The sequence below is a fragment of the Diaphorina citri genome, unplaced genomic scaffold (genome assembly GCF_000475195.1).
Source record: "Diaphorina citri unplaced genomic scaffold, Diaci psyllid genome assembly version 1.1 scaffold456, whole genome shotgun sequence".
Lineage (NCBI taxonomy): Eukaryota > Metazoa > Arthropoda > Insecta > Hemiptera > Psyllidae > Diaphorina > Diaphorina citri.
Window position 1 is genome coordinate 109,314 of NW_007377891.1, and position 23,098 is coordinate 132,411.

The window sequence follows — 23,098 nt, forward strand, 5'->3', positions numbered from 1 at the left end:
GCGTTCATACAAAACCCAACTCTATCGTCCACTCTGGTACTTTCTCAAAATGATTGTGTGATACAATGATACATCATACCCTCAGTATCCCGTACTGTTTTCCTCATGACAAAATGGCCTTGTTTCTGATTAAATTTAACTGTGTCTGTGTCATATTAATCATAGTACGGCCATCCAGTAGCATTTTCGTCACAGTGACAAAATGGCCTTGTTTCTGATTAAATTTAACTGTGTCTGTGTCATATTAATCATAGTACGGCCATCCAGTAGCATTTTCGTCACAAAATGACCTTTCCATTTTGATTTTCCTCTGTTCCAGTACCATGCCACAGCCAACGGAAGACTTCCAGCAACGACAGAATCCCCGGACAGGTGGAGTTTTCCTGTCCTGAGGAATTCGGATACTATCCACACCCTAACGACTGTACCCAGTACTATGTCAGTACCATGCCACAGCCAACGGAAGACTTCCAGTAACGACAGAATCCCCGGACAGGTTGAATTTTCCTGTCCTGAGGAATTCGGATACTATCCACACCCTAACGACTGTACCCAGTACTATGTGTGCGTGTTTGGGGGGGCTGTACTCGAGTCCTGCACAGGAGGGTTAATGTACAGGTAAGATATTGTCATGTCCTGCTCAGGAGGGTTAATATACATGTAAGATATTATCCAACTATCAAAGTGATGGCAGTTATGTAAAATATATTTTTACCTTCCTCCTCCTCCTCCTCCTCCTCCTCCTCCTCCTCCTCCTTCTCCTCCTCCTCCTCCTCCTCCTCCTCCTCCTCCTCCTCCTCCTCCTCCTCCTCCTCCTCCTCCTCCTCCTCCTCCTCCTCCTCCTCCTCCTCCTCCTCCTCCTCCTCCTCCTCCTCCTCCTCCTCCTCCTCCTCCTCCTCCTCCTCCTCCTCCTCCTCCTCCTCCTCCTCCTCCTCCTCCTCCTCCTCCTCCTCCTCCTCCTCCTCCTTCTCCTCCTCCTAAACTGTGATGGTATGTCTTTAATTATACAAGTACCTACACCCAAAATCAAAATACGAAAAAAGGAACTTGGTGGGGAAAAAAAAGTTTAGGATGAACGTATTTCACTCCATGTCGATCAGCCATAGTGTGATATTGTTGTACGTATAGGTATCTCCTTAGTATCCACTATGGTAAATGATAGATATGTATTAATGTGTTTGAACAAGAGTTAAATAAGACACCCAGTTGACCTAATGAATCCAATATTATCCGGAAAAGGGCTAGCAACAACGACAAAACTTTACTTGTTGAAAAGTAATTTTACACGTTTATTTACACATGTTCCATTTGGATGTACCTGATCTAAGAGACCACATTACACTTTGACATTTTCGTTTTGAAAAGAAAAGATGAAAAAATCACCAGAGACAAAAAAAGAGACCTACAGTCAAGACCTTGAAAAGAACAGTGAGTTATTGCTTGGGTCATGATCATGAATGTCACCATTGATTTGAGGTTAGAAGTGCAAATGGCTAATTGACTTGTGAAACCAAAACGGCAAATGGGAAATGGGTACTACCAGGTGCTAGGAATCCAATATCAGCAAAAACGACACAAATTTTATTAAATGTGTATGAGATTGATTTAGCAATCATCCATACACAAAAAGTCCACTCTGAGGCTTAGGTGTAGGGGGAAACAGCCCTAAATGTTGGGTTAAGCTTATACGATCCATCTATTAGGTGGTAAAACATGGCCTACTAAACGATCACAAGGCGCAACCACGTGGAAGACTTTATTAGAATGTGACCTTGCTACCCAAAATTTGACCGAAAAGACCCTTTGCTCCAAATAATAAAAAAATCCATGGCGAACTTTGTGGTATACTCATTTATTCATGGCATTCCCACATGAATACCAACTTCTTCGAGTTCATTTCAACTTCTCGAGTTGCCTGTAGATTTATCTCTATCAACATAACTGGATACGCCCTTCACAAGGCCGTCTGGTATATTTTGATATTAAAATTTGTAGTTTTTGGTTTTAGTCCGATGTATGCTGCGTTAGCGACTAGTCTAGTTTTAAACTGAATGCTTGGAGATTGTGTAACTTTTGGTTGCAAGCTTGAGTTCATTAGAGTTGTTAAACCAGTGGGGTAGACAGAATGAGATCTCGGAACAGATGTTGTATCCTTCAATTAGAAATTCAGGAAAGAATATTGAGACTAACCTTTTTTAAACACAAATATATTTGATTCCTATAACCTTGGCCTTCACCATTAAATAATTCGATTTGATGTTAGATATCAATGGTAAAAGTTCGATTAGAAACTCGTTTCTGTATACTATACACGCCACTGATTGGTTGCAATGATTATAGCATAATAGAGTTCTTTGGTCTGAAAAGTAACTCGGTTGACATCATAATCAAGATCACTAGATCAATTACACACCTGTACCACGTCACTGAGATACTTCATAGAGCTGTCAGTTGGTCTGAATCTGAAAGATTCCTGGGTTGAGATTTAAACAAGATCACTAGATCCATTATTTGTAAGTACTTACAGAACAAAGGAACAAAATGTTCACTTTGATCACACACCAGTGCCACTGATGTTACAAGGGCCAAGTTATTTAGCCTGAAAGACAACTGATCAGTATGAAATCAAGATCACTAAATCAACCAGTTTAAGTGCTTATACAATGTACGCCACTGAGGACTGCAGAGTTCATAGAGTTGTCTGAAAGACAAGTTGGTTAACATCAAATCAAGATCACTAGATCAAATACAATGTACGCCACTGAGGACTGCAGAGTTCATAGAGTTGTCTGAAAGACAAGTTGGTTAACATCAAATCAAGATCACTAGATCAATCGCATTTCAGTGGAGGGGGTTGTATCAATGTGTGGAGCCTGAAGAGCAGTGAGAAGGGAACTTTAGGTTAAAAATGATATTTTCAACGGAAATTTAGGGTAAAAAAAGGATTTTTACATTATAACAGATGAGCTCTTCTACACAAAACAAAGATCGATAAATTTTCGGAGATATGAGAATTCAAAACAAGAAGTTTCATCCCTACAGTGAGAAGGGAACTTTAGGTTAAAAATGATATTTTCAAGGGAAATTTAGGGTAAAAAAAGGATTTTCACATTATAACAGATGAGCTCTTCTACACAAAACAAAGATCGATAAATTTTCGGAGATATGAGAATTCAAAACAAGAAGTTTCATCCCTAATCTTTCGGAGATCAAACTTTACAAGAAAAGATTCTAAATGTTTATCAAGGTACCTACTGAAAATATTATCATGAAGAACCTCGTGGATACCTTGAAAGGCCAAAGCACATGAAATAACCACAAGAACAAAGGATCTTGTCACTGTTGATAAAGGTAGATGGGATTTTGTCGTGAGAAACAATCAAATTAGAAGTATTATCCGTGATGACAAAACTTTGAAGTGTAAGGACAATCTCAAAGTTAAAAGACTTACAATGACAGACTTTCTATTACCCTTACGTATAGGGAACCTATACAAGGTAATGAGAAAGTATTGCAATCGGTCCAATGCTGAAAAAGAAGAAAAAATGTTACTCTCCTATGATGAAAAACTTTACCACTGCAAAATTATATTCATCGAGCGATTTCAGTTCAAATTATACATGACAAAATGGCCTTGTTTCTGATTAAATTTAACTGTGTGTCATACATATTAATCATAGTATGGCCATCCAGTAGCATTTTCGTCACAAAATGACCTTTCCATTTTGACTTTTCTCTGTTTCAGTACCATGCCACAGCCAACGGAAGACTTCCAGTAACGACAGAATCCCCGGACAGGTGGAGTTTTCCTGTCCTGAGGAATTCGGATACTATCCACACCCTAACGACTGTACCCAGTACTATGATAATATTATCTTAAACTAAATACGGAGAAACGAGATCCCATTAGTATTAAGTTCGTTCAAAATACAAAATCCAAGCTGGACATAATCACATGATCCGATCAATTTAGCAATCAGATTTCCAAGCGTAAGCATCTAGAATCTAGATATACAAATAGATCACTTCTGTGGTCTACAATCTTCTTCTTCAAAAGGCTTAATATTCTTGTTTACTTATTGATTATTGCCAATAGTTTTATTGCGAATTTACTGTTGCGAAAGAGATCAAACGAACAATAATTAAACTTTTTATTACATCATGACCAGAACACCCCCACAGTTATCTGTGACTTGGTATGTTTAGAAATAATATTATCTTAAACTAAATACGGAGAAACTAGATCCCATTAGTATTAGGTTCGTTCAAAATACAAAATCCAAGCTGGACATAATCACATGATCCGATCAATTTAGCAATCAGATTTCCAAGCGCAAGCATCTAGAATCTAGATATACAAATAGATCACTTCTGTGGTCTACAATCTTCTTCTTCTTCAAAAGGCTTAATATTCTTGTTTACTTATTGATTATTGCCAATAGTTTTATTGCGAATTCACTGTTGCGAAAGAGATCAAACGAACAATAATTAAACTTTTTATTACATCATGACCAGAACACCCCCACAGTTATCTGTGACTTGGTACACAATAAATGGCTGATTGAAGTAGGTATCATAAAGTTTGCCACCAGCAAACCAGACAGAAGTACACATAAAGTACCTGAAAACAAAACTGCAAGAAATCAATGGACCAGAACGCATATTGAATTATTGATCGATCATAAAGTTCATAAGATTATTGGCTATCGTTTTTAATCAAAACATTTAAGCCCAATCTGAGGCTTAGGTGTAGGGGCTGTACAGCTCTAAAGGGTGGGTTAAGCTACTACGAATCTACGAAGGTTAGTAAGTTTTTTTTTCGATTAGGCGCTTTAACACTTATTATAGTAAGGTCGTTCGCGCCGATCCTCGGTTAGTATACAGGGTGTCCCGCGAACGACTGTACAACGCTTGAGGGTTGATGCAGGACCTAAAGGGCTACCAGAAAAAGCTATCTGGACAGATCCGATTTTCAACAGGGGCGGAGTTATGAAGGATTTTCTGTTTTTCAACATTTTTCATACCTTGTCCCCTTAAAACGCCTTTATCCCTTGAACCAATAAAGATAATAAAAAACTGATTGCACCATTGAAAAGAACACAAAATTTACTAAAAGAAAAGATTCCCTGTTTTGGTAAAACCCTCCCTCAAACACAACCAAAAGCTTGAGAAAAAGATTTTTTTGTATCTCTTTAAAAACTACCATTTTTTCAATTCGATTTTTCTTCAAGTTTCCACTGAAACCCATTGAATTTCTCCTAATAGAAAAGTACCCCTTTTTGTCCTCTTTAATCCCATTATCTTGAATTTTCTGAGAAATCATTATTTACGGAGATATTAACGATACAAATGGAGAATCCGTCAACTTCCTACGTTACTATGATTCCCTGTCCACCTGTTTCTTTCTATCGCCGCGCCGAATTTTCCTCCAAAAACAACACGAACAACAAAACAAGTAACAACAACAAGATACTATCCACACCCTAACGACTGTACCCAGTACTATGTGTGCGTGTTTGGGGGGGCTGTACTCGAGTCCTGCACAGGAGGGTTAATGTACAGGTAAGATATTGTCATGTCCTGCTCAGGAGGGTTAATATACATGTAAGATATTATCCAACTATCAAAGTGATGGCAGTTATGTAAAATATATTTTTACCTTCCTTCCTCCTCCTCCTCCTCCTCCTCCTCCTCCTCCTTCTCCTCCTAAACTGTGATGGTATGTCTTTAATTATACAAGTACCTACACCCAAAATCAAATTCCAAAAAAGGAACTTGGTGGGGGAAAAAAAGTTTAGGATGAACGTATTTCACTCCATGTCGATCAGCCATAGTGTGATATTGATGTACGTATAGGTATCTCCTTAGTATCCACTATGGTAAATGATAGATATGTATTAATGTGTTTGAACAAGAGTTAAATAAGACACCCAGTTGACCTAATGCTAATGAATCCAATATTAACCGGAAAAGGGCTAGTAACAACGACAAAACTTTACTTGTTGAAAAGTAACTTTACACGTTTATTTACACATGTTCCATTTGGATGTACCTGATCTAAGAGACCACATTACACTTTGACATTTTCGTTTTGAATCCAATATTATCCGGAAAAGGGCTAGCAACAACGACAAAACTTTACTTGTTGAAAAGTAATTTTACACGTTTATTTACACATGTTCCATTTGGATGTACCTGATCTAAGAGACCACATTACACTTTGACATTTTCGTTTTGAAAAGAAAAGATGAAAAAATCACCAGAGACAAAAAAAGAGACCTACAGTCAAGACCTTGAAAAGAACAGTGAGTTATTGCTTGGGTCATGATCATGAATGTCACCATTGATTTGAGGTTAGAAGTGCAAATGGCTAATTGACTTGTGAAACCAAAACGGCAAATGGGAAATGGGTACTACCAGGTGCTAGGAATCCAATATCAGCAAAAACGACACAAATTTTATTAAATGTGTATGAGATTGATTTAGCAATCATCCATACACAAAAAGTCCACTCTGAGGCTTAGGTGTAGGGGGAAACAGCCCTAAATGTTGGGTTAAGCTTATACGATCCATCTATTAGGTGGTAAAACATGGCCTACTAAACGATCACAAGGCGCAACCACGTGGAAGACTTTATTAGAATGTGACCTTGCTACCCAAAATTTGACCGAAAAGACCCTTTGCTCCAAATAATAAAAAAATCCATGGCGAACTTTGTGGTATACTCATTTATTCATGGCATTCCCACATGAATACCAACTTCTTCGAGTTCATTTCAACTTCTCGAGTTGCCTGTAGATTTATCTCTATCAACATAACTGGATACGCCCTTCACAAGGCCGTCTGGTATATTTTGATATTAAAATTTGTAGTTTTTGGTTTTAGTCCGATGTATGCTGCGTTAGCGACTAGTCTAGTTTTAAACTGAATGCTTGGAGATTGTGTAACTTTTGGTTGCAAGCTTGAGTTCATTAGAGTTGTTAAACCAGTGGGGTAGACAGAATGAGATCTCGGAACAGATGTTGTATCCTTCAATTAGAAATTCAGGAAAGAATATTGAGACTAACCTTTTTTAAACACAAATATATTTGATTCCTATAACCTTGGCCTTCACCATTAAATAATTCGATTTGATGTTAGATATCAATGGTAAAAGTTCGATTAGAAACTCGTTTCTGTATACTAAACACGCCACTGATGGTTGCAATGATTATAAGATTATAGCATTATAGAGTTCTTTGGTCTGAAAAGTAACTCGGTTGACATCATAATCAAGATCACTAGATCAATTACACACCTGTACTACACTACGTCACTGAGATTCCAACTTCATAGAGCTGTCATCTGGTCGGAATCTGAAAGATTCCTGCGTTGATGTTAAAACAAGATCACTAGATCCATTATTTTGTAAGTACTTACAGAACAAAGGAACAAAATGTGCACTTTGATCACACACCAGTGCCATTGATGTAACAAGGGCCTAAGTTTTTTAGCCTGAAAGACAACTGATCACTATGAAATCAAGATCGCTAAATCAACCAGTTTAAGATCTTATATAACGTACGCCACTGAGGACTGCAGAGTTCATAGAGTTGTCTCAAGACAAGTTGGTTAACATCAAATCAAGATCACTAGATCAATCGCATTTCAGTGGAGGGGGGGTTGTATCAATGTGTGGAGATTCGAGAACAGTCAGTGGGTGTAGGTGATAAAAGATATTTTCAAGGAACAAAATCGATAAATTTTCGGAGATATGAAATTTAAAACGAGAAGTTTCATCCGTAATCTTTCGGAGAAAAAACTTCACAGGAAAAGATTCTAAATTTTTACCAAGGTACTGAAAAATATCTACTTCCGTAAATAAGTGCATAATATTTGTTGGGGAATGAAGAAAAATTTTGAATACCACAAAAATCCATGCTTAAACATAGATTAAATAGTTGATTCTACCATGCAGAAATAATTAGCCTAAGACACCTACATACAGGTTTGTCTTACATAGGTAATATACCAAATACAACATACAACAACCATAAAGTACCTACCAGTAATATCCACGGCTTACATAAGAACATTAAGAACAAAAATACTAACAATCAAATTATATTATCAACTATAGCGATAGATCATTGTCTATGGCTTCAAGTCAGTGTCCTCAGTTTCCAAGTATCCGAGTATTCTAAGTAGTAAAAGCATTAAGTACCAATCATTTCAAAACCATAGGGTCCTTAGAAGATGAAAAGAGTCTGACTGGATGGGTTTGAAAATTCGTGCAAATTTCAATCAGCAAATATCTTAATAGGTACATAGGAACTAATTTCCCTGTATTCAAATTACTATAACATTAGGTAAACAAAAGTGGTCCTCCTAGGAGCATTAAAAGGAGATAGACATCGCCTAAAAGATGCCCACTATTGTCCACACTACAACTTTTTTTTTTCTTTAATCCCAAACCATAGGGTCCTTAGAAGATGAAAAGAGTCTGACTGGATGGGTTTGAAAATTCGTGCAAATTTCAAGCAGCAAATATGATAGGTACCATAGGATCTAATTTACCTGTATTCAAATTACCATCATAAATACATAGCATTAGGTAAAAAAGTGGTCCTCCTAGGAGCATTAAAAGGAGATAGATATCGCCTGATAGATGTCCACATAAAGTCCTTTGATCTTACTTACGTGCTTTATATGGGTTCCAGTCGATGGCCATCGACATTCATCGGGAGACAGTATTGTAAAACAGCAGTTGCGCCAGAGTCTAGAAGTCATTTGATCTGCAAGGCGCATGCTTTCTGAGTTTTTCTAAACGAATTGTTATTATCCAAGTCATCTAGGTTCAATAGGTATGTACATTCAAGTCATTCCTACATACCTACACATGACTAACGTCCATTGCATTTAACTACTTGTCTTTTCTTTCATATAGGGCTGTATAAAATGTCTATTGAGTATTGGATTTCTTTTAAGTACTTATTCGGGGGAAATCGTGAACGTGTTTTTCGTTCTAATCACGCTATTAATCGCAAGTTCAATTTGTCGATATATTTCGTTGTAAAGAGTGTTCTTTTCAATTGAATATCTCACTTGTTCTCCTGCCTAATATGTTGATATCAAAACTTCATACCCTTCTCATGATACCTACTATCCCACTCATCCATCATCTCATGAAGCAGGATACAAAAAACAGAAAACCCCATACTATAACTCTAAACATTCCCATAACCCAGAAATTACAACTTCAAGTTATTATCACAACTCAGACACATCGCATGAGTCGGGTCCACAAAACGAACGCCCGTCAAATCACAAATATGAAGATTCATATGAGGAAACTACTCCTTATTATAACGCAGAAGTTACAACTACCGCCTATGAATCTGGAGAAGAAATTACTATTCCAAACCTGCTTAGATTTGCAGTAGCTCATTCTATTCAACGACAGCAAAGATGTTTCACTCGACATCCTCAATAAAAGTTAAGAACGTATTTGTGCGTAAAATACGTACCCACTACCCACGTAACAATATGGTACATGTGAAACAGTGTTCATTTCATTATTTACAACCTCGGCACGTAGGTAGAAATGTGCGTCCATTAAGTACGAGGCATTAATCCAATTCTACAACGTTTATATAATATTTATTGAGCGCAAGATAACCTCAACCTTGCTTTCATGCCTTAATTACAATACCAAAGGTCCTTCAGTATTTCCTTCTATCTATAAATTTTAAAGGTCGCATTCATCTACTAGGTCTACTTTGGATTGGGATGTAGTTTCTTTTTCTGATGAATTGGTCAATGAGTTTTATGAATTCATGGTCCAGGATGTGGCAAGTCCTGAATTTAAAAGTTTCCAGTAAGATGTGGCATTTGAAATGAAAATGCGATCCAAAACCAGTTTTGAGGAAATTTGAGGAAAAGGATAAAGTACCTGAGAACAAAACTGCAAGTAAATCAATGGACCAGAACGCATATTGAATTATTGATCGATCATAAAGTTCATAAGATTATTGGCTATCGTTTTTAATCAAAACATTTTACGTCAATAAATTCTTCAAATACATATTTGTCTGATAAATGGTTTCCTTTTCTTATCAAACATCTTTGGATGTGAAATATCCATTTATCTTTATTTTTATACAATGTCCGTTCACAATCGAACTCTTTGTTACCTCCACTGTTAAAATATAGTATTTCCTATTTTCAAAACAATATGTTCCCAATTTCAGCTATACTTCGATGACAAAGAGTGTGATGGACATACATATTACGTATGTAGCAATGTAGGTAATAAGTAATTCATTGACTTGATTTAAAATTCCTACGAGTTCTCTAAAGTACTCTAAACTAATCCATCACTTTTATACGACTTTAATGTTTTTTGTTGCCATAACTTGGGTAATTCTCAATCAGTGAAGTACATACAAATGGTGAGAAAGAGATCTATTCATCTAACTACAGAGAAATCCTTTTCTATGTACTCCACTGGTTTGAAGAGTAGAGTAATGTACTTCTGAGTACGCACCTTAACGTTACTGGCATTTCTATTCAACATTTACTAGCACAAGTAGGTACTCAAGTGCATATTATGCTTATAATGTCCTAAGTAGTTACCTATATTTTAGTTCCTAATATCAATTGTATTAGGCTATAATGAGGTAAAGAAGTCAATTGTGTGACGTCATTCAGAGATCACTGTTTGTCTATCTATTTTCGAAATCATGGGGTATCCTGGATCTATCTTCATCATCAACATTACATCTCTTTTGTAAGTACCAATTGTATTAGGCTATAATGAGGTAAAGAAGTCAATTGTGTGACGTCATTCAGAGAGATCACTGTTTGTCTATCTATTTTCGAAATCATGGGGTATCCTGGATCTATCTTCATCATCAACATTACATCTCTTTTGTAAGTATATTTAAATGACGTGCTTAATTACTTTTTGGTAGTTGCCTCCGGCTTCTGTAGCTATCAAACTCAGTCGAAGATCCGGGTTCAATTCCCGACGGCTACTATGTTACTCTGATACTAAACGTCGACATTAGTAGGTCGCTGTAGGATTTACCTCGATTTTCAAGGACAGCAGATTTGTTTTGACGGATTAAATTGGCAAGAAAAGTGCCTCCCATGTTCTTGTACTTTAAAGACCGGTTTAACGATTACACACAGTTCACCATTATGTTAATACAAATAGAGTTATTGTAAATCCTACCTCATGAATATGGAGATGACTAGTTACAGCTATTCCTACATATGTATAATCCGAACAATATTGATATCACCAATGTCTAGTGATGGAACTAACGTACATACATCGATTGGGTAAAAACCAAACAAGTAAATTGCCTTGACTTATAATGATTACGACAGCGAATCACCATGGCAATTTTCAAGATCACCAATGTATAATCCGAACAATATTGATATCACCAATGTCTAGTGATTGAACTAACGTACATATATCGATTGGGTAAAAACCAAACAAGTAAATTGCCTTGACTTATAATGATTACGACAGCGAATCACCATGGCAATTTTCAAGATCACCATACATATGTATAATCCGAACAATATTGATATCACCAATGTCTAGTGATGGAACTAACGTACATATATCGATTGGGTAAAAACCAAACAAGTAAATCGCCTTGACTTATAATGATTACGACAGCGAATCACCATGGCAATTTTCAAGATCACCAGAACCAAACTTAGAACTAATGGCATACCTAGTTTTTCTAAACAAATTGTTATTACCCAAGTCATCTAGGTTCAATAGGTATGTACATTCAAGTCATTCCTACATACCTACACATGACTAACGTCCATTGCATTTAACTACTTGTCAATTTTTGCAAATGAAGATGATATATTTTTGGCAAAAATGCGAGATGAATTTTTGGCAATAAAATGGTTATATATTGCATCAGGGAAAAAATGCAATACCATACAAGTATTATACTATGTTATGTGGACTCGTATAGCTTGAGCTTGATCCTTGAGTTATTCTTTTCCTATTGGATTTCTGTACTTATTCGGGGGGAAATCGTGAACGTGTTTTTCGTTCTAAGCACGCTATTAATCACAAGTTCAATTTGTCGATATATTTCGTTGTAAAGAGTGTTCTTTTCAATTGAATATCTCACTTGTTCTCCTGCCTAATATGTTGATATAAGTACTTATTCGGGGGAAATCGTGAACGTGTTTTTCGTTCTAAGCACGCTATTAATCACAAGTTCAATTTGTCGATATATTTCGTTCTAAAGAGTGTTCTTTTCAATTGAATATCTCACTTGTTCTCCTGCCTAATATGTTGATATAGACTTATAGGCAACTACTCCTGTTGACTTGGATCTTCAATAAGAGTATAATGCTTAGATTTGCAGTAGCTCATTCTATTCAACGACAGCAAAGATGTTTCACTCGACATCCTCCATAAAAGTTAAGAACGTATTTGTGCGTAAAATACGTACCCACTACCCACGTAACAATATGGTATGTGAAACAGAAACAGTGTTCATTTCATTATTTACAACCTCGGCACGTAGGTAGAAATGTGCGTCCATTAAGTACGGGGCATTAATCCAATTCTACAACGTTTATATAATATTTATTGAGCGCAAGATAACCTCAACCTTGCTTTCATGCCTTAATTACAATACCATAGACGAGTACATTGCCAAACACACGTACCCAAAGGCAAGTTATACATCATACACATATATTTTTTTATATCTACTTCCGTAAATAAATGCATAATATTTGTTGGAGAATGAAGAAAAATTTTGAATACCACAAAAATTTATGCTTACATAGTTTAAATAGTTGATTCTACCATGCAGAAATAATTAGCCTAAGACACCTACATACAGGTTTGTCTTACATAGGTAATATACGAAATACAACATACACCAACCATAAAGTACCTACCAGTAATATCCACGGCTTACATAAGAACAAAAATACTAACAATCAAATTATATTATCAACTAGGTTAATGTGAATGTGGTATACGATAGACATAAAATATAGATTTCAATTTTTGCAAATGAAGATGATATATTTTTGGCAAAATTGCGAGATGAATTTTTGGCAATAAAATGGTTCAGGGAAAAAATGCAATACCATACAAGTATTATACTATGTTATGTGGACTCGTATAGCTTGAGCTTGATCCTTGAGTTATTCTTTTCAATAATTCTAGTAGTTATTATTCTTTATAACCTTTATGTAAGTACTACATAGTAGGATTATTAGATAGGTGGTAAGTATGTACTTCTTTGAACAGCTTGGAGAAAAATGTGTTCATATTATTTCCTTCATGTTCCTACAAGCATTTGCATAAAACAAGTAAAATCTTGCTGATTTTGCCAATTAATTTTATCGATCGATATGTGTACATAATTGAGCACAAGCATACCTTGTTGTAAATTCCTCTAGGTACTAAAATATTTAGTTATCAATACTAACATGAATTTCTTGAGCTTTTATGGTAGATAAAGACATCAAGGTTTTCATTGGGTAGGAAACATTAGTCCGAGAAATAGGACCAATCTGCGACTATGTGAGAGTACATATTCTACACAGGATGAAAATAAAAAGTCTTGACTTGACCTAATCGTTTAGGTCAATAACAAAACGTATTATTGTTTACTTTATTACTTTGATTACCTGTTCAAAAATATCTCCAGTTTCAGAATCTTCCTTAATAACAAGAAAGAAATTATGAAACTTCAAATCAAGGAAGACCGTGGGATATCCGCTATTCCCGAGAAATAGGACCAATCTACGACTATGTAAGAGTACATATTCTACACAGGATGAAAATAAAAAGTCTTGACTTGAACTAATCGTTTGGGTCAATAACAAAACGTATTATTGTTTACTTTATTACTCTGATTACCTGTTCAAAAATATCACCGCAGTTTCAGAATCTTCCTTAATAACAAGAAAGAAATTATGAAACTTCAAATCAAGGAAGACCGTGGGATATCCGCTATTATGACCCACATTTGAACTAATATTAAAAGTCGTGTGTCATATAAGTAGGTACTAATTAGGTGAAATTTGCTAATGATGAAACTGATAATTAATTTGACAAACTATGATTTTACCGCGTTATATCCATTATGTAAGCCTTGGCACAATAGATCAATGTACAAGTCCCCAAAAATTTTAAAAACAATGTGCTATTAAACCTACTGCATGATATATGCAAGCAAAATTTAGGTAAAATCTATTGTGACCTATAGAGCATCAGCATACTATGATTTTACCGCGTTATATCCATTATGTAAGCCTTGGCACAATAGATCAATGTACATGTACAAGTCCCCAAAAAGTTTAAAAACAATGTGCTATTAAATGGTATATGCAAGCAAAATGTAAGTAAAATCTATTGTGACCTATAGAGCATCAGCATTTTTATTTGTACTGTTATTTTAGGGAGGAATTTGTTTGACAAAAATACAGAATAAGCTCTTCTAACAGCTCCAATAACCTTTGAAGGAATTCCTTGTTTAGGGCTACTAAATGTGTCGCTTTGATTGGCGTTATGTTTGACTGCTTCTCTAGTAGGTCTAACATCACTCAGGCCAGCAAAGAGGTACAAGGTGTTGTATGATTCCTAATTGCAGAACTAATTTAATAATTGCCCGTGTAAAAGAATATATTCAATTGTTCATTATAACACATTTGTAGGTGATAGATCCATTTGTTTCTTTGCTTTTACTCTTTAGGGCCTCGTGATAGGTGCTTTGTTAGAATTATCAAAGGTGGTAGATTTAGTTGAAGGGAGTTAAGTTATTACCTTAATTTCAAGCTTATTCGTTAACAGAATATTGCTAATGTATGTAAAACGAGAAGTTTCATCCGTAATCTTTCGGAGAAAAAACTTCACAGGAAAAGATTCTAAATTTTTACCAAGGTACTGAAAATATTATCATGAAAAACCTCCTAGATATCTTTAAGAGCCAAAAAAAAGCACAGCTTCGAGGTGAAATAACCACAAGAACAAAGGATCTCGTCACTCTTGATAGAGGTAGATGGGTTTTTGTCGTGAGAAACAATCAAATTAGAAGTGTTATCCGTGATGACAAAACTTTGAAGTGTAAGGACAATCTCAAAGTTAAAAGACTTACAATGACAGTGTCTAATGTTGATAGCGATAGATCATTGTCTATGGCTTCAAGTCAGTGTCCTCAGTTTCCAAGTATCCGAGTATTCTAAGTAGTAAAAGCATTAAGTACCAATCATTTCCAAACCATAGGGTCCTTAGAAGATGAAAAGAGTCTGACTGGATGGGTTTGAAAATTCGTGCAAATTTCAATCAGCAAATATCTTAATAGGTACATAGGAACTAATTTCCCTGTATTCAAATTACTATAACATTAGGTAAACAAAAGTGGTCCTCCTAGGAGCATTAAAAGGAGATAGATATCGCCTGATAGATGTCCACATAAAGTCCTTTGATCTTACTTACGTGCTTTATATGGGTTCCAGTCGATGGCCATCGACATTCATCGGGAGACAGTATTGTAAAACAGCAGTTGCGCCAGAGTCTAGAAGTCATTTGATCTGCAAGGCGCATGCTTTCTGAAACAAACAGTATCTTTAATCCACTAAATTTCTTTGATCTTACTTACGTGCTTTATATGGGTTCCAGTCGATGGCGATCGACATTCATCGGGAGACAGTATTGTAAAACAGCAGTTGCGCCAGAGTCTAGAAGTCATTTGATCTGCAAGGCGCGTGCTTTCTGAAACAAACAGTACCTTAGGATTAGGACAGATTTGAAAAATCCAAATACGTCTTTCTTCTCATCAAGTCAACTTGAAACTTGACAGTCAACTCTCATTTAATGAGGGGACCTTGAAAGTGAGATTGAAAGTTGATGAACCTCAAAGACAGTTTTATACTTTTTGATTGGGACAAGTTTTTTTGTGCTAATGGAATTTCCATGTGGTTGCCGTGACCATATTTTGAACTAAGGACCATTTGACGTAATAGACCCCAAACAACACATGGAACTCTTATGTCAAATTAATATGGCTGAATCAACTTCTCCTATTCGAATGCATATCGATTGTTTTCTTCAATTTTATTCAAACTTTATTGTTGAAAGGTGTGTCCAAACGTAGTCGACCGGCCGTCGATCCACATCGATCGTCGGCCGTCGACTATGTGTGGACACACCTTAACACATTAGACGCTGCTTAAAACCTTTTTCTTTTCTCTTTAAATTTTCAGTCATGAGTTGCAAACGTGTGACTGGCCCAGAAACGTGGGCTGTGACGGCGTCGCCTCAGTATTTACTGATGAAGAGCCAATCCAGTCACCGCAGAGGAGTAAGCCACTTCCTTCCCTTCCTCAGCAACAGATACAGAATGCCCCACCCAGAATACCACCCAGACAGAGGGACGAACTCTTGACTAAGGTTAGTAAGCTATTGAAGATCGCTCGGATCTTCGAGCTTAGTTAGGAAACAGCTTTCGGAGATCGAACTTTACAGGAAAAGATTCTAAATGATTATCAAGGTACCTACTGAAAATATTATCATGAAGAACCTCGTGGATACCTTGAAAGGCCAAAGCACATGAAATAACCACAAGAACAAAGGATCTTATCACTCTTGATAGAGGTAGATGGGATTTTGTCGTCAGAAACAATCAAATTAGAAGTATTATCCGTGATGACAAAACTTTGAAGTGTAAGGACAATCTCAAAGTTAAAAGACTTACAATGACAGGGCCCAATCTGAGGCTTAGGTGTAGGGGCTGTACAGCCCTAAAGGATGGGTTAAGCTTCTACGAAGGTTAGTAAGTTTTTTTTTCGATTAGGCGCTTTAACACTTATTATAGTAAGGTCGTTCGCGCCGATCCTCGGTTAGTATAGAACAAAACTGCAAGAAATCAATGGACCAGAACGCATAGTGAATTATTGATCGAACATAAAGTTCATAAGAATATTGGCTATCATTTTTAATCAAAACATTTACTTCCTTATTGCACAAGATTTTCGCAAATGACTTAAAATTCACAGAAAAAACGTCTTAAAATCCGGATTCGAGATCTAAAAAGATGCAAGTCTAGATAACAGACTAGGATTCATGAATTTCTTACATTGCACATTGCATACCTACTAGTTATACTCGGAGATGTAGATGTTCAGTTGTTGGAGGTTGGTAAGCTTTGGATCAGTATAAAATGGAATGTTTCCAAGATTAGTTGTATCAGATAATTTTTCCTAATTTCCAAGAAATACATTCAGTTACAAAGTTACTTCTCCTTATCTCCTAATCTAGTTTTGATTTCAAGATAATGAGTAGATAAGAACGTACTTATCATATTTGAAGATTACAAGCAAGACCTTTAGTTACGAGGTGGTCTTTATTGAGTGTATCAATACTCATGTGCAAATGACAGTTATCAGTAAGTAAGAGATACGAGGGTATTATCATTGAGCAGATTAATCATTTTACAAGATGAAATTATGAAACCCCATACACAAAAAGCCCAATCTGAGGCTTAGGTGTAGGGACTGTACAGCCCTAAAGGATGGGTTAAGCTTCTACGAAGGTTAGTAAGTTTTTTTTCGATTAGGCGCTTTAACACTTATTATAGTAAGGTCGTTCGCGCCGATCCTCGGTTAGTATATATTAGATGTAGATGTTCAGTTGTTGGAGGCTGGTAAGCTTTGGATAAGTATAAAATGGAATGTTTCCAAGATTAGTTGTATCAGATATTTTTTTCTTCCTAATTTCCAAGAAATACATTCAGTTACAAAGTTACTTCTCCTTATCTCCCAATCTAGTTTTGATTTCAAGATAATGAGTAGATAAGAACGTACTTATCATATTTGAAGATCACAAGCAAGACCTTTAGAATGATTCGTTACGAGGTGGTCTTTATTGAGTGTATCAATGCTCATGTGCAAATGACAGTTATCAGTAAGTAAGAGATACGAGGGTATTATCATTGAGCAGATTAATCATTTTACAAGATGAAATTATGAGTCCTTTTAATCATATGTAGAAAATTATTCGTTCTAAGGACAGAAACACTGCAATAGTAAATTGTACTGAGTAATACGATGTAGGTAATAGCTACGTCAAAAAAATATTATCTCCCAATATCAACTACCACAAACATGATTGCTGTTTCGTCAACTTTTCAGCCATACTTTTCTGTAGCTCTTTTCACATTTATTCCTTTTTGACTGTTCACAGCCTCTTTACGAAGAAGAGGAATTAGGACCTGCTGAAGAAATAGAGAGCGATCGTCAACAGCGAGTGTACAGAGGACAACCACCCACATTAGGTCAAGTTGCTCGCGACAGAGATGGTATTGCCAAGCATGCCAATGCTCTACAGGTAAGCATAAGTATATGGCTCTAATCTAGATCTTAACTTTGACCTAATATCCTATTATATAAAAATCTATAGATCGTCTAAACTTCAAGGTAGCTCTATTACGTGTTATCACAATTTAAGACGTGAGTGGTTTTGCCATGCATCCTTTCATATACCGGAGTGTCGTCATATTTATTAATTTTGTTATGGGGAATTGGAATAACCTCCGTAGCAAAAAAATAAATTGCACAGTTTAGTGAACGAATTAAGCTCAATAGAAAGTTTCTATCGTGAGAAAAAAGTTTAGGGTGAACGTATTTCACTCCATGTCGATCGGCCATAGTGTGATATTGATGTACGTATAGGTATCTCCTTAGTATCCACAATAGTAAATGAGAATTGAGAATCCAATATTATCCGGAAAAGGGCTAGCAACAACGACAGAACTTTATCTGTGGGAAAGTAACTTTACACGTTTATTTACACATGTTCCATTTGGATGTACCTGATCTAAGAGACCACATTACACTTTGACATTTTCGTTTTGAAAGAAAAAGATGAAAAAATCACCGGAGACAAAAAAAAAGAGACCTACAGTCAAGACCTTGAAAAGAACAGTGAGTTATTGCTTGGGTCATGATCATGAATGTCACCATCATTGATTTGAGGTTAGAAGTGCAAATGGCTAATTGACTTGTGAAACCAAAACGGCAAATGGGTAATGGGTACTGCCAGGTGCTAGGAATCCAATATCAGCAAAAACGACAAAAATTTTATTAAATCTGTATGAGATTGATTTAGCAATCATCCATACCCAAAAAGTCCACTCTGAGGCTTAAGTGTAGGGGGAAACAGCCTTAAAAGTTGGGTTAAGCTTATACGATCCATCTGTTAGGTGGTAAAACATGGCCTACTAAACGATCACAAGGCGCAACCACGTGGAAGACTTTATTAGAATGTGACCTTGCTACCCAAAATTTTTAAACGTGAAATCCGAAGAGAAAACATAGCCAAGTTGAAACTGAGAGAGGGTTGAAGGAATTAAGATTCATAAGGCACGAAAAACTGGGAATGCAGACTTGGCCTTTATTTTCTGATCTCACCACTTTTATAGATCGACATTTTTGGATAGGAACTTGGCCTTCACAATTGTGTTTTTGTGGGGGATTTATCTAACTACAGAGAAATCCTTTTCTATGTACTCCACTGGTTTGAAGAGTAGAGTAATGTACTTCTGAGTACGCACCTTAACGTTACTGGCATTTCTATTCAACATTTACTAGCACAAGTAGGTACTCAAGTGCATATTATGCTTATAATGTCCTAAGTAGTTACCTATATTTTAGTTCCTAATACCAATTGTATTAGGCTATAATGAGGTAAAGAAGTCAATTGTGTGACGTCATTCAGAGAGTATTGGTAAATATCTATCTGAGCGCACGGTAGTGCGCCAGGCCAAGTTCCAGTAAGCACGCCTGTGTATCTTTACACGAACCGATTCGGCAGGTTTTTCTCACCTTCATAGATCGGATTCCTCTAAAGATAAACTTTTGAAATTCAGGGCACATATTTAGGTAAGGTATATAAACATACCTTGAAAATTTGAGCTCTTAATACCAAGTAGTTCCGGAGATATAGAGGCGCAAAAATCGCAATTTTTTTACTCACTCACTCACTCACTCATCAAAATGTTGAGGCACTTCCCGATGTCGCAGAAACTTGAAATTTGGCAGGATGGTAGGTGTTGATGAATAAGTAAAGGGAAAAATCTGAAAATTGACAAAAGTTGCACTGGGCTCCGCCCACAGGCGGAAATAACCGCTTTTTGGCGGTTTTTACTAAACGGTTAGAGATATCGAAAAAGTTATGAGAGTAGACCCCCCCAAAACCATACCTAAAACCCCCCAAATATTAGTTTTTATCAACATCAGAACAAGGGTTAGCGGTGTTTTACCGTATTTTTACATTTCGACCGCTTTTTTACTGATTAAAGGCCTAGTTAAGTAGATACCTATCGAAAATGATATGGTAGTAGATGTTGACATCTACTGACAAAAATGATAAACAACAATAACAAGACCAACAACAACAAGACCAACAACAACAAGACCAACAACAACAACAACAACTCACGGCAATAAGAAGATCTGTAGGTACCTACGTTACCTCCTAATCATGTTAAAATACATACTTAGAAAAAAGGAGTGAGATCCCTTTTACAAGATGAAATTATGAGTCCTTTTAATCATATGTAGAAAATTATTCGTTCTAAGGACAGAAACACTGCAATAGTAAATTGTACTGAGTAATACGATGTAGGTAATAGCTACGTCAAAAAAATATTATCTCCCAATATCAACTACCACAAACATGATTGCTGTTTCGTCAACTTTTCAGCCATACTTTTCTGTAGCTCTTTTCACATTTATTCCTTTTTCCACGTAACAATATGGTATGTGAAACAGTGTTCATTTCATTATTTACAACCTCGGCCCGTAGGTAGAAATGTGCGTCCATTAAGTACGAGGCATTAATCCAATTCTACAACGTTTATATAATATTTATTGAGCGTAAGATAACCTCAACCTTGCTTTCATGCCTTAATTACAATACCAAAGGTCCTTCAGTATTTCCTTCTATCTATAAATTTTAAAGGTCGCATTCATCTACTAGGTCTACTTTGGATTGGGATGTAGTTTCTTTTTCTGATGAATTGGTCAATGAGTTTTATGAATTCATGGTCCAGGATGTGGCAAGTCCTGAAATTAAAAGTTTCCAGTAAGATGTGGCATTTGAAATGAAAATGCGATCCAAAACCAGTTTTGAGGAAATTTGAGGAAAAGGATACATGAGATCAATTCAGATATACTTAGGTAGACCTTTAATCAGGTATAATTTGTTTTCTTGTCTGGATTAAGTGGTAGCTTTTAAAAGTTTCCAGTAAGATGTGGCATTTGAAATGAAAATGCGATCCAAAACCAGTTTTGAGGAAATTTGAGGAAAAAGGATACATGAGATCAATTCAGATATACTTAGGTAGACCTTTAATCAGGTATAATTTGTTTTCTTGTCTGGATTAAGTGGTAGCTTTTAGCTACATAAGTACTGTCAGATCTGCATTTTTACTGACAGCCACCTGCTACATTAAACATAATGTATGAAATATCAGTATCAGACGTCATACTTTAACAACTACCTCACGCAACTTTCAAGCCAAGGTCGGCAATCACAACAGCTTGAGATAAATCTATGTCACCAAGTTATCTACACTTATAATTGACTTTATCCATAAAACCAAGTTGATTGCTCTTGCCAATCTAAGAACTTACAAACTTGGGTACTAATGAATCCCACAACATCTAAATATCTATCTGAAGTTTCATACTTTTGGTTATGGACACATTAGACATAACTAAAATATCACCTTGAATTATTAAAGCTTTAAAGTTTAATACCACACAACTAATTCAAGGTACGACTAAATTTAAAAACCACTTGTTCATATTTTTCCCGATCAACTTTTGTTAGGATACACGTGGTAATTATCCAAGAAATTACAAATTATTTAGAGAACCCAAAGAAAACGACAGGAAAATCGGTATTTCGCTATGAACTTGCAATATCGTTAGCTTATTATCTGCTTGTTTTGAGTTTTACTAGGTGCAATTTCTCAGCGAGATCGTTTCTATATAAAATCTATTCAACAAGTGGCCCAAGATTATATTAATTATGTATTATTAGATTGATATATGCATCTACCGAGAGGAATATTTCATTCAAGGCGTACTAGTTCACGTTTGTACATTTACCTTTAGCTCTTAGTTCAGATTTTGTAATATTTTAGCAGATATAATTAGTTGGTGACCTCAATACTTTGCAAGTACATCCTTTATGTTTTGATAGTATTACTAGGCGCAATAAATGCCTGAAGAACGAAGAAAGTACCTACATTATCCAAGAATTATATAATCGGATTATACATTCACTGATACCTACATAGAAGATGCAATTAAATAAAGAATATGACATTTCTGACAAGGAGGAAGATCTAAACATTAAAGCATTAAATTATTTTTTAATGAAATTTGAGTAACAAAGTAGCCTACAAACATTTAACAATTAAGACCTTACAGCAAACCATAACTTCCTAGCCTTAAATTGACCCTTGTCAAGGTTAACCGAAGAGGTAGGTGCTCACGTAATTTGTTAGCCTATATTACCTAATATAAGACTGACAGTCAAAAGGACGAGGAATAGAGCTCAAAATCTACAACAGTCATCTAATCATCTTCAATTTTGTGGATTAACGAGAGCTGCATAATCCGTGTCATACACAACAACTACACATAATCAAACTTTGTTTTCTAATATTTTTACCCGACATTACCTAATCCAGACCTATTTTTATCTTACCTCCATCAGAGAGGTGCATTGAAAATAGATAGTATTGCCGCATTGCGACAAAGATTCTAGTTACAAACAAGATGTGACCTAAACAACAGAGATCTCAAGTTAAGTCAAACCATGAAAGAAGATGATAAGTTAACTTCCTTTAAAAAAAAAAAAAAAAATCAATTTTGTGGATTAACGAGATCTGCATAATCCGTGTCATACACAACAACTACACATAATCAAACTTTGTTTTCTAATATTTTTACCTGACATTACCTAATCCAGACCTATTTTTATCTTACCTCCATCAGAGAGGTGCATTAAAAATAGATAGTATTGCCGCATTGCGACAAA

General features: G+C 35.9%; 1 protein-coding gene across 4 annotated transcripts in view; it reads left to right on the plus strand.

The window, feature by feature from the left end:
- The first annotated feature begins 3,787 nt into the window (after positions 1-3,787).
- The window catches only part of LOC113467342 (mediator of RNA polymerase II transcription subunit 15-like), a 49,141-nt gene continuing 29,830 nt past the window's right edge, over positions 3,788-23,098 (plus strand). For all 4 annotated transcript variants that reach the window (XM_026823463.1, XM_026823466.1, XM_026823464.1 and 1 more), the window contains exons 1-4: positions 3,788-3,827; positions 5,470-5,562; positions 16,252-16,438; positions 18,230-18,373. In XM_026823463.1, coding sequence (XP_026679264.1) covers positions 5,555-5,562; positions 16,252-16,438; positions 18,230-18,373 — 339 coding nt within the window. In that variant the 5' untranslated portion in view covers positions 3,788-3,827; positions 5,470-5,554. The remainder of the gene's footprint in view (positions 3,828-5,469; positions 5,563-16,251; positions 16,439-18,229; positions 18,374-23,098) is intronic.